Source organism: Cherax quadricarinatus, chromosome 15 (assembly GCF_038502225.1).
Source record: "Cherax quadricarinatus isolate ZL_2023a chromosome 15, ASM3850222v1, whole genome shotgun sequence".
Lineage (NCBI taxonomy): Eukaryota > Metazoa > Arthropoda > Malacostraca > Decapoda > Parastacidae > Cherax > Cherax quadricarinatus.
This window is the reverse complement of record NC_091306.1, coordinates 32000186-32013100: the sequence shown is the minus strand read 5'-3', so window position 1 is coordinate 32013100 and position 12915 is coordinate 32000186. Positions and strand designations below refer to the sequence as shown.

The following is a 12915-nucleotide window of genomic DNA, read 5'->3' as shown; positions in this document are numbered from 1 at the left end:
GCACCAGCCACTAGCAGCAGTAGCGGCGCACCAGCCACTAGCAGCAGTAGCGGCGCACCAGCCACTAGCAGCAGTGGCGGCGCACCAGCCACTAGCAGCAGTAGCGGTGCACCAGCCACTAGCAGCAGTAGCGGCGCACCAGCCACTAGCAGCAGTAGCGGTGCACCAGCCACTAGCAGCAGTAGCGGTGCACCAGCCACTAGCAGCAGTAGCGGCGCACCAGCCACTAGCAGCAGTAGCGGCGCACCAGCCACTAGCAGCAGTAGCGGCGCACCAGCCACTAGCAGCAGTAGCGGCGCACCAGCCACTAGCAGCAGTAGCGGCGCACCAGCCACTAGCAGCAGTAGCGGCGCACCAGCCACTAGCAGCAGTAGCGGCGCACCAGCCACTAGCAGCAGTAGCGGCGCACCAGCCACTAGCAGCAGTAGCGGCGCACCAGCCACTAGCAGCAGTAGCGGCGCACCAGCCACTAGCAGCAGTAGCGGCGCACCAGCCACTAGCAGCAGTAGCGGCGCACCAGCCACTAGCAGCAGTGGCGGCGCACCAGCCACTAGCAGCAGTAGCGGTGCACCAGCCACTAGCAGCAGTAGCGGCGCACCAGCCACTAGCAGCAGTAGCGGCGCACCAGCCACTAGCAGCAGTAGCGGCGCACCAGCCACTAGCAGCAGTGGCGGCGCACCAGCCACTAGCAGCAGTGGCGGCGCACCAGCCACTAGCAGCAGTGGCGGCGCACCAGCCACTACCAGCAGTGGCAGCGCACCAGCCACTAGCAGCAGTGGCGGCGCACCAGCCACTAGCAGCAGTGGCGGCGCACCAGCCACTACCAGCAGTGGCAGCGCACCAGCCACTAGTAGCAGTGGCGGCGCACCAGCCACTAGCAGCAGTGGCGGCGCACCAGCCACTAGCAGCAGTGGCGGCGCACCAGCCACTAGCAGCAGTGGCGCTGCACCAGCCACTAGCAGCAGTGGCGGCGCACCAGCCACTAGCAGCAGTGGCGCTGCACCAGCCACTAGCAGCAGTGGCGCTGCACCAGCCACTAGCAGCAGTGGCGGCACACCAGCCACTAGCAGCAGTGGTGATGCACTAGCCACTAGCAGCAGTGGTGATGCACCAGCCACTAGCAGCAGTGGTGATGCACCAGCCACTAGCAGCAGTGGTGATGCACCAGCCACTAGCAGCAGTGATGCACCAGCCACTAGCAGCAGTGGTGATGCACCAGCCACTAGCAGCAGTGGCGGCGCACCAGCCACTGGCAGCAGTGGCGCTGCACCAGCCACTAGCAGCAGTGGCGCTGCACCAGCCACTAGCAACAGTGGCGGCGCACCAGCCACTAGCAGCAGTGGCGGCGCACCAGCCACTAGCAGCAGTGGCGCTGCACCAGCCACTAGCAGCAGTGGCGCTGCACCAGCCACTAGCAACAGTGGCGGCGCACCAGCCACTAGCAGCAGTGGTGATGCACCAGCCACTAGCAGCAGTGGTGATACACCAGCCACTAGCAGCAGTGGTGATGCACCAGCCACTAGCGGCAGTGGTGGCTCACCAGCCACTAGCAGCAGTGGCGGCGCACCAGTCACTAGCAGCAGTGGCGGCGCACCAGCCACTAGCAGCAGTGGCGGCGCACCAGCCACTAGCAGCAGTGGCGCTGCACCAGCCACTAGCAGCAGTGGCGCTGCACCAGCCACTAGCAGCAGTGGCGGCGCACCAGCCACTAGCAGCAGTGGTGATGCACGAGCCACTAGCACCAGTGGAAGCGCATAAGCCACTCGCAGTAATGGCGCACCAGCCACTAGCAGCAGTGGCGGCGCATGAGCCACTAGCAGCAGTGGTGGTGCACTAGCCACTAGCAGCAGTGGCGGTGCACCAGCCACTAGCAGCAGTGGTGGCGAACGAGCCACTAACAGCAGTGGCGGCACACCAGCCACTAGCAGCAGTGGCAGTGCATGAGCCACTAGCAGCAGTGGCGGCGCACCAGCCACTAGCAACAGTAGCGGCACACGAGCCACTAGCACAGTGGTGGTCCACCAGTTACTAACAGCAGTGGCGGCGCACCAGGCACTAGCAGCAGCATTGGCGGCGCACCAGCCACTAGCAGTAGTGGCGGCGTACCAGCTACTAGGAGTAGTGGCGGCGCACGAGCCACTAGCAGCAGTGGCGGCGTACCAGCTACTAGGAGTAGTGGCGGCGCACGAGCCACTAGCAGCAGTGGCGGCGTACCAGCTACTAGGAGTAGTGGCGGCGCACGAGCCACTAGCAGCAGTGGCGGCGCACGAGCCACTAGCAGCAGTGGCGGCGCACCAGCCACTAGCAGTAGTGGCGGCGCACCAGCCACTCGCAGCAGTGGCGGCGCACCAGCCACTAGCAGCAGTGGCGGCGCACCAGCCACTAGCAGTAGTGGCGGCGCACCAGCCACTAGCAGCAGTGGCGGCGCACGAGCCACTAGCAGCAGTGGCGGCGCACCAGTCACTAGCAGCAGTGGCGGCGCACCAGCCACTAGCAGCAGTGGCGGCGTACCAGCTACTAGCAGCAGTGGCGGCGCACGAGCCACTAGCAGCAGTGGCGAACGGGCCACTAGGTTAAGTTACATTTTTTATTTTGGTTACGATAAACAGGTTTACTTTCTCCATAGGACGAACTATGTCTCTCTTGCAAACGCTCATTTAATATTGCAGAATTTGCATAATAAAAAAACAAACGGTTACGGTAAATAGTGACCTTCTTGTGTCATTTGTGGAGTTATAAACGAGTGATATGTTTCAGGACGATATGCAAACATGCAAGACACAGTTGACCACAGTGATGGAGGAGTTGGGACGCTTCAAGAACTTCAACTCCCGCCTGGAGCAGCTCGAGGAGGCTCGTAATGTCCTCAATGAAGAGGGTGGCGACGACAAAGGTGAGCTACTGCTGCTACAGTCTTAAGCAGGAACGCACCAAAACACTTTTGATGAAATTTTTACATTTCAAAACAATTGTTAATAAATATCACAGCGTTTTGACATTTTACTTGTGTACTCTCATGTACTCACCTAATTGTGGTTTCAGGGGTCGAGGCTCAGCTCCTGGCTCCGCCTCTTCACTGACCGCTACTGGGTCCTCCCTCTTCCTGCTCCATGAGCTTTATCATACCTCGTCTTAAAACTATGTACGGTTCCTGCCTCCACTACATCACTTGCCAGACTATTACACTTCCTAAAAACTATGTGACTAAAGAAATACTTCCTAACATCCCTTTGAGTCATCTGAGTCTTCAACTTCCAATTGTGACCCCTTGTTTCTGTGTCCCATCTCTGGAACATCCTGTCTCTGTCCACCTTGTCTATTCCACGCAGTATTTTGTATGTCGTTATCATGTCACCAATCACCCTCCTGTCTTCCATTGTCATCAGACCGATTTCCCTAGGACATTCCCCATAGCTCTGGAACCACCCTTGTTTCAAACCTTTGCAATTTCTCTAATTTCTTGACGTGCTTGACCAGGTGTGGGTTCCAAACTGGTGCTGTGTATTAAAGTATGGGCCTGACGTACGCAGTGTATAGAGTCTTGAACGATTCCTTACTGAGGTATCGGGACGCTATTCTCAGGTTTGCCAAGCGCCAATATGCCACAGCAGTTATTTGGCTAATGTGGGCTTCCGGCGACGTGCTCGGTGTTATACTCACCTGCAGATATTTCTCCTTGAGTAAGGTTTGCAGTCTTTGGCCGCCTAGCCTATACTCTGTCTGTGGTCTTCTTTGCCCTTCCCTGATCTTCATGACTTTGCATTTGGCAGGGTTAAATTCTAGGAGCCAGCTCCTGGACCACGCATCCAGCCTGTCCAGGTCTCTTTGTAGACCTGTCTGGTCTGCATCTGATTTAATTCTCCTCATTAACTTCACATCATCTGCAAATAAGGACACTTCTGATGCTATCCCTTCTGTCATGTCATCCACATATACCAACTATAGCACTGGTCCTAGGACTGGCCCCTGTGGGACTCCGCTCGTCACATGTGCCCACTGTGCTACCTCATCACATACCATGACTCGCTGTTGCCTCCCTGTCAAGTATTCTCTGATCCATTGCAGTGTCCTTCTTGTTATACATGCCTGATCCTCTAGCTTCTGTACTAATCTCTTGTGAGGAACTGTGTCGAAGGCCTTCTTGTAGTCCAAGAAAATGCAATCGACCCACCCCTCCCTCTCATGTCTTTAGTTACCTTATCATAAAACTCCAGAAGGTTTGTGACACAGGATTTGCCTTCCATGAATCCTTGCTAGTTGTTGTTTATAACCTTGTTCTGCTCCAGGTGCTCCACCACTCTCCTCCTGATAATCTTCTCCATGACTTTGCATACTATACACGTCAGTGACACTGGTCTGTAGTTCAGTGCTTCGTTTCTGTTCCTTTTCTTAAAGATAGGGATCACATTTGCCGTCTTCCATACCTCAGGTAGTTGCCCAGTTTCAAGTGATGTGTTGAAGGGTGTGGGTAGTGGCACACAGTGTCTCTGCTCTCTCTCCATGGACCCACGGATAGATGTCTGGTCCCACCGCCTTTGAGGCATCAAGGTCATTTAGAAGCTTCTTCACCTCCTCCGTTGTGTGTATTTCATCCAACACTTGTTGGTATATCCCTTGTTGGTGTACCCCTCTGTTTTGTCTTTCCAGTGTCCCTTCAGCCTCCACTGTATATACTTCCTAAAATCTTGTGTTGAGCTCCTCACATACTTCTTGGTCGTTTCTTGTGAGCTTCTCACCTTCTTTCCTCAGCCTGATTACCCGGTCCTTGACCATTGTCTTCCTCCTGATGTGGCTGTAAAGCAGTTTCAGGTCAGACTTGACTTTCGATGTTATGTCGTTTTCGTACTGCCGCTGGGCCTCCCTCCTTATCTGTGCATACTAATTTCTGGCTTATCGACTAATCTCTTTATTTTCCTGGGTCCTTTGCCTTCTGTACGTTTTCCATTCTCTAGCACACTTAGTTTTTGCCTCCCTGCACCTTCGGATAAAGCAAAGGCTCATTCTGGTCTTCCCATTATTTCTCTTACCCTTGGGAACAATCCTTTCATCTGGCTCATTGCATTTCATTGTTACGTAGTCCATCATTTCGTTTACTGACTTTCCTACCAACTCTCTTTCCCACTGAACCTCTTGCAGGAAGGTCCTCATACCTGTGTAGTACCCCCTTTTATAGTTTGGCTTCTCCCTTTCTACTCCTGTTGCCCTCTCCACTTGTAGCTCTACGATGTATTCAAAACTCAGAACCACATGGTTGCTAGCTCCAAGGGGCCTTTCATATGTGATGTCCTCGATGTCTAAGCTACTCAGGGCGAACACAAGGTCCAGTCTTGCTGGTTCATCTTCCCCTCTCTCTCTGGTAGTGTCCTTAACATGTTGGTGCATGAGGTTTTCCAGTACCACATCCCTCATCTTGGCTCTCCATGTTTCAGGACCCCCATTTGGCTCCAGGTTTTCCCAGTCAATCTCCCTGTGGTAAAAGTCACCCATAACCAGTAACTTTGCTCTACTTGAGTGAGCTCTTCTTGCCACCTCAGCTAGTGTGTCCACCATTGCTCTGTTGCACTCATCACATTCCTCTCTCAGCCTCCTGCAGTTCTGTGGTGGGTTATACATCACTGCAATGACTACCTTATGTTCCCCTGACTGAACTGTACCTACTATATAATCCCTTTCTCCAATCTCGTCCATTCCATCCATTTCCTCATAACCCTGTCGGTTTTTAATGAGCAGTGCGACCCCACCTCCCCGTCTGCTCCTATCCTTCCTCAGGATCTGATATCTGGGTGGGAAGATTGTGTCTGTTATTGTCCCCATGAGTTTTGTTTCTGTGACTGCTATGATGTCTGGGGACATTTCCTTGATTATTTCATGCCACTCCTCGCATTTATTCGTTATTCCATCTGCATTCATGTACCAAACCTTCAACTTCTTTTCTATAACTGTGGTCTGGGGAGAATGGTGGATTTGGGGAGTAGGTGCCCTGGTGGGGGCCTATAGGGGGTTGCTGTGGGGGTGGGGTCTGTGGTGTGGGGGGTGAAGGCAGAGGTCCTTTGGGGGATTTCAGTGGGGGTGGAGGTTGTGGTGAGGGGGATGGGGGAGAGGGCCTATGGAGGGGTTACAGTGGGGGTGGGGGTTATGGGGATGGGTGTGTGTGTACTCACCTACTTTTGGTTGCAGGGATCGAAACTCAGCTCCTGGTCCCGCCTCTTCACTGACCGCTACTAGGTCCTCTCCCTGCTCCATTAGCTTTATCATGCCTCATCTTAAAACTATGTATGGATCCTGCCTCCACTACATCACTTGCCAGACTATTCCACTTCCTGACCACTCTATGACTGAAGAAATACTTCCTAACATCCCTTTGACTCATCTGAGTCTTCAACTTCCAATTGTGACTCCTTGTTTCTGTGTCCCATCTCTAGAACATCCTGTCTCTGTCCACCTAATCTATTCCTCGCTGTATTTTGTATGTTATGTCTTCCCTAACCCTCCTGTCCTCCAGTGTCGTCAGGCTCATTTCCCTTAACTTTTCTTCGTAGGATATTACCCTGAGCTCTAGAGTTATCTTTGTTGCAAACCTTTGCACTTTCTCTAATTTCGTGAAGTGCTTGACCAGGTGTGGGTTCCAAACTGGTGCTGCATACCCTAGTATGGGCCTGACATACACGGTGTACAGAGTCTTGAACGATTCCTCACTGAGGTATCAGAATGCTATTCTCAGGTTTACCAGGTGCCCATATGTTGCAGCTGTTATCTAGTTGATGTGTGCTTCTGGAGACGTGCTCGGTATTATACTCACCCCAAGATCTTTCTGGCCACCTAGCCTATATTCTGTCTGCAGTCTTCTTTGCCCTTCCCCGATCTTCATGACTTTGCACTTGGCGGGGTTTAATTCAAGGAGCAAGTTGCTAGACCACGCATCCAGCCTGTCCAGGTTTCTTTGTAGTCCTGCCTGATCCTCATCTGGTTTAATTCTCCTCATTAACTTCACATCATCATCGAACAGGGACACTTCTGATGCTATCCCTTCCATCATGTCATTCACATATACCAAAAATAGCACTGTTTCTAGGACTGACCCCTGTGGGACCCTGCTCATTACAGGTGCCCACTGTGATGTCTCATCCGTCCCATGACTCGTTGTTGCCTCCGTTAGGTATTCTCAGATCCATTACAGTACCCTTCCTGTTATACGTGCCTAATCCTCCAGTTTCTGCACTAATCTCTTGTGAGGAACTGTGTCGAAGGCCTTCTTGCAGTTCAAGAAAATGTAATCAACCCACCCCTCTCTCTTACGTCTTACTTCTGTTACCGTGTCATAAATCTCCAGTAAGTTTGTGACACAGGATTTTCCTTCCATGAATCCGTGCTGGCTGTTGTTTATAATGTTCCATTCCAGGTGCTCCACTATTCTCCTCTTGATAATCTTCTCCATGACTTTGCATACTATACACATCAGTGAAACTGGTCTATAGTTTAGTGCCTCGTTTCTGTCTCCTTTCTTAAAAATGGGAGCTACATTTGCCGTCTTCCATACCTCAGGTAGTTGCCCAGTTTCAAGGAATGTGTTGAAAATTGTGGTTAGTGGCAGAGTGTCTCTGCTTCCTCTCTAAGGACCCACAGAGAGTTGTCTGGTCCCACCACCTTTGAGGTATCAAGGTCACTTAGCAGCTTCTTTACCTCCTCCTCGGTTGTGTGTATTTCATCCAACACTTGTTTGTGTACCCCTCTGTTCTGTCTTCCCAGAGTCTTTTCTGTCTCTACTGTAAATACTTCCTTCAATCTCGTGTTGAGCTCCTCACATACTTCTTGGTCATTTTGTGTAAGCTCTCCACCTTCTTTTCTCAGCCTGATTACCTGGTCCTTGACTGTTGTCTTCCCCTTGATGTGGCTATACAACAGCTTCGGGTCAGACTTGACTTTCGATTCCATGTTGTTTTTGTACTGTTGCTGGCCTCCCTCCTTATCTGTGCATACTCGTTTCTGGCTCTTTGACTAATCTCTATTGTCCTGGGTCCTTTGCCTTCTGTATTTTTTCCATTCTCTAGTGCACTTAGTTTTTGCCTCCTAACACCTTCGGGTAAATCAAAGGCTTATTCTGGTCTTCCCATTATTTCTGTTGCCCCTGGGAACAAACCTTTCCTCTACCTCCTTGTATTTTGTTGTTACGTATTCCATTATTTCGTTTACTGACTTTCCTACCTATTCTCGTTCCCACTGAACCTCCTGCAGGAAGTTCCTCATACCTGTGTAGTAGTTCCTTTTATAGTTTGGCTTTTCCCATCCTTTTCTTGTTACCCTCTCCACTTGTAACTCAACTAAGTATTCAAAGCTGAGAACAGTGTGACCACTAGCTCCAAGGGGCCTTTCATAAATGTGATGTCCTCAATGCCCAAGCTACTCAGGGTGAACACAAGGCCCAGTCTTTCTGGTTCATCCTCCCCTCTCTCTCTGGTAGTATCCCTAACATGATGTCTGAAGTGTGTGTGTGTATGTGTGTGATTTTAAGGGGGCGGGATTATCAAAGAAATGATCGCATATGTCAGTTCAAAAGCAGATTTGTTGAGAGCACACATCAGCATGTGTGAATAATTGGCCTAGTACTCAGAATGTATTTTTTTCCTCCCAGACTGGGCGGCAGCAGCGTACACTTCGTGTCCAGATCCCTTCGTTAACTTGAATGGCGAGTGTTTCTTCCTGTCTGCCGTGGAGATGTTGGGTTGGGAGGATGCTCGCAGGGAGTGTGGCAGACTGGGTGGTGATCTAGCCTCCCCCCGCAGCCTACCTTCCCTTAGAGAGTATCTCCGCTCCATTCAAGGTTAGATGACTAGTTCTACAACCTGTTTTTTCCTAAAGAGTACCTCCACTCCATCCAAGGTAGGTACACCCTTTCCACAACCCATCATTATTAACTCAGTACCGTCTAAGGTGAGGCATTGTCCAAAGTCACTAACAGATTTTGCAGCCCTTGTTCTCTTACCCGTAGCAGGGGTGGGCAATTTTGACTGGGAAGGTCACATCTAGTACTAGCTTAAACTACTTGAGGTTAGTGGGCCACACTTAATGTGAAATTGTAAATGTTTAATAGTACCTTAAATTCACTTCTTAGATCATTTTGGAATCAACAAGTGTTACAAAATGCGATATTTATAAAGTATAGACATCTCTGGACAATGCTAGATCAACGTATTGATCCTCCTCTAGCATCTAACCTGTTTCTGGTTTTGTAACAGTTTGTCAGAAAGTATTCTGGCCCAGTTATCACTTAACATTAAGATAAATTTTAATAGTGCTTTAGGATTGCAACTGATAGGATACTTAAGAAATAAAAATTGAGAAGTTTATTAACAAAGTTGTCTAGGTGGACAAAATTAAAGTTAATGAATTTGATATAATTAAGGATATAAGCTCCTACACTTCTCTTGTAGTGCAAAGTTAAATTGTACATATAGTAGTATAGTGCTGCAGGTACATTTCATATCAGCATGACTTAAGTACCATCCGGTAAGTTATCATTAACTATAAAAAATAATGCTAGTATTTAAAAGTGTGTGTTTGAGAATGTGTGTACGTGCTCAAAGTTGTTTGTTATGTCTCAGTAAGACTAGACTCGACTTAGACTTAAACAGTGATTGACTAAACGTCCTCAAATAATCTATCTTCTTGACCAACAAGGCAGTCAAAACAGCTTGCTTGAACAATATGACGAACGATTTGCCAAATAATGATAATGTACAAAACAGCACGGAGTCAGGAACAAGGAGACAACATAACGACCCCTAACTGGGGACCATCAGTAGATCCTCCATGAAAGTCATAAAACTAAGCAACAAGAGTCATGTAGCACTGCAGGACAGAAAATAGTGCTGGGGCTATAAACAGCTAGGTGGAGAAGGGATCAGAGGTGAGGGAAGAAAAGGGCTGGAAGGAACGCTAAGGGCTATGTGTAAAAATTCATATAGTAAAGCAGCTGCTGACAAAATGTCAAAAAGTGATCGTAAGTCAAAGACAAAGCCGTCTGCAAGAAATGAAGATGAGGTAAGAGTGGTAAGGTGCCAGCATCGATGGAGGTCAATCCTGCGAGCTCGCTGGTAAACCGGACAATCCACAAGAAAGTGAAGAACCAAAATAGGGACCCGACAAACCACACAAAGATGTTGTTCCACGAGATACCCATGGGTAAGGTGAGTATGGCCGATGCAGAGACAGGAGAATGCAGTCTCCCGATTACGGAAATTGTGGTAAGAAGATGGCCACAAACCTAAAAGTGGTTTAATAGAGTGCAATTTGTTATGGTGCATGCCCAACTACTGTTACCAACTGCCGCGAAGACGGGCAGAGATGACTGTTAAATAATCCCTGAATGGAATACCTCTATAGGAAACTAGATCACGTACTGCTGACTGCACAGCAGCATCTGCCTGTTCATTGCCCTGCACATCAACATATCCAGGGATCCAACAGAAAATGACATTTTTGTTTTTGCTAGCCACAGAGTGCAACCAAAGTTAAATACAAAGGACCACTGGATGAGGGAAATCAAATTGTTTAATGGTCTGTAAAGTGCTGAGGGAATCTGAAATGATCACAAATGCTGACAGAGACATATATGTAATATGGAGAAGTGCTATGAGGATGGCATACAACTCAGCCATAAAAATACTAGCTGAGTCTAACAAATGACCCTGGACAACATCGTTAGGGAACACCACTGTGAACCCAACACTGTCAGAAGATTTAGAATCATTTGTATAAACAGTGATGGCATGCACATGCGACCGGAAGTGATCAAGTAAAAGAGAGCGAGAAACAGCCGTAGGTAGGAGAGCTTTGGTGCGTGACAGTAGGGGAGAACAGACACAAACTGTCAGAACCTCCCAAGGAGAAGGGAAAAGGAAGACACTACATAAACATACAAGTAAGGCAACTGGAGAAAAGACCAGAGTGAGTGAAGATGAAGAGAAAATGGTCAGAGTAAGCAGGGGCACTGAACAAATAACAGGCTTCTACTAATGTCTGAGACTAACCTATACATAGAAGGAACACAAAGGTCATGAGAGTGGACAAAGTAACGAAGGCAATGAGCATCACGACAATCGGCTAAGGAAGGAACATTCGCCTCAGCATAGAGGCTTTCAACCGGGGATGAACGAAAGGCACCAAGGCATAAACGTAGACCTTGATGATAAAGGGGATCTAACTTAGAAAGAGTTGTAGAAGCCGTAGAATAGACTTGGTCACCATAATCCAGCTTGAACAAGACTAGGGTGGAATGCAAACAGAGGAGAGTCCGGTGATCTACTCCCCATGAATGATGCGCAAGAATTTTAAGGAGAATCAGCCGACCATGGCAAGGTGCCTTCAAAGAGAAAATGTGAGGTTTCCATGTCAATCGGCGATCGAAGAGAAGGCCAAGAAACTTGACCGTATCACATTCTGGGATACGTGAGCTGTGTAAATACAGTGAAATATCTGGGATAAGAGGACGTCTCGTGACGTCATGAGAAACGGCCCAATGCAAAACATGGTCAATCACATCCTGAAGGGAGGCCACTACCAGGCAACAGTAAGCACCTGCGTAAGCTATAGTGAAGTCATCCACATAAAGTGATGACCAAATATGCAATGGACGAACAGAAGGTCGGTCATTTATAGCCAAGAGAAACAGGGTAGTACTAAGGACACAACCTTGTGAGACCCCCCTCGGCCTGAACAAAGTTTCAGGAAAGTGAGGCGCCAACACGGACATGAAAATGTCTTTCAGATAAGAAAGCAGCTAGGAAGGTCAGTAAATTACTGTGGAGGCCTAAGGAGTAGGCCTTGGTTAAGATGTTATATCTCCAAGTGGTGTCATATGTCTTCTCGAGATCAAAAAAGACTGCTAGGATGGAGTGTTTATTAGCAAAGGCATTTCCCACATACATATCAAAGTGGAGCAAGGGGTCCAAAGTCGAGCGGCCCTTGTGAAAGTCATTGGCGAGGAGAAAGACTATTGTGAGTCTCTAAATTCCATATCATACGTCTATTCACCAATCGTTCCATCACCTTGCAGACTACACTGGTCAGAGCAATGGGACAATAGTGAGAGGTATCAAGCCCCGAAGTACCTGGTTTGTTAAACGGTAGTAAAATGGCAGATTTCCATTATTGAGGGAGAACCCCTTACATCCAAACAAGATTGAAAAGATGCAAAAGTACTGCAAGGGCTGTAGAATGCAAATGCTGTAGCATATGGGTGTGAATATCATCGGGCCCAGCTGCCGATGACCGGCAGGGAGAAAACATAGACTGTAGCTGTGAGAGTAAAAGGTACATTATATGGCTCCATCTCATTAGAAGAGAAGTCCAAGGGGGATTGCCCCCCGGCAGACATAGAAGCAGGAAACGAGGGACAGAGTTGAAGCTCTTGGAAGACATGGACAAGATAGTTTCCAATTTCCATGGCAGCTTCAAGAGGTTTCGCAACACTAACACCAGCAACCCGCAAAACCAGAGCTGGATCCAGAGAGTACTTACCACACAACTTCCGTACCTTCTTCCAACCCACGCACATTAGGGAAGTCGAGGTAACAGTAGAAACATAGTCCTTCCAACGAGTGCATTTAGCGTTGTGTATGATGTGGCAAGTGACTACCCTTGCTTGCTTAAAATCCAAAAGACGATCTGCGGTCCAATTATATCGATAACGGCCCCATGTAGCACATTTCAGACACACTGCATGGGCATACTCAGGAAACCACAAAGACACGCATGTCTGAGAATGCCTGCCTGAGATTTGAAAAATAGAACGTGATGCTGCAGTCAAAAACTGGTGCACCAGCTCATCAAGAGAGGACGAAGAAGGGTCCTCACAAAAAGCAGTAAGATGAGAGTATACGTCCTAATTCGCTCGTCCAAATTGCCAATGGAGCTATG

General features: G+C 49.0%; 1 protein-coding gene across 1 annotated transcript in view; it reads left to right on the top strand.

Annotated features, from left to right (window-relative positions):
* The first annotated feature begins 2733 nt into the window (after nt 1-2733).
* Nucleotides 2734-12915, top strand: part of LOC128692178 (uncharacterized) — a 64365-nt gene continuing 54183 nt past the window's right edge. The window contains exons 1-2 of the mRNA XM_053781258.2: nt 2734-2893; nt 8630-8818. Of these exons, the coding sequence (XP_053637233.2) occupies nt 2749-2893; nt 8630-8818 (334 nt within the window). The 5' untranslated portion in view covers nt 2734-2748. The remainder of the gene's footprint in view (nt 2894-8629; nt 8819-12915) is intronic.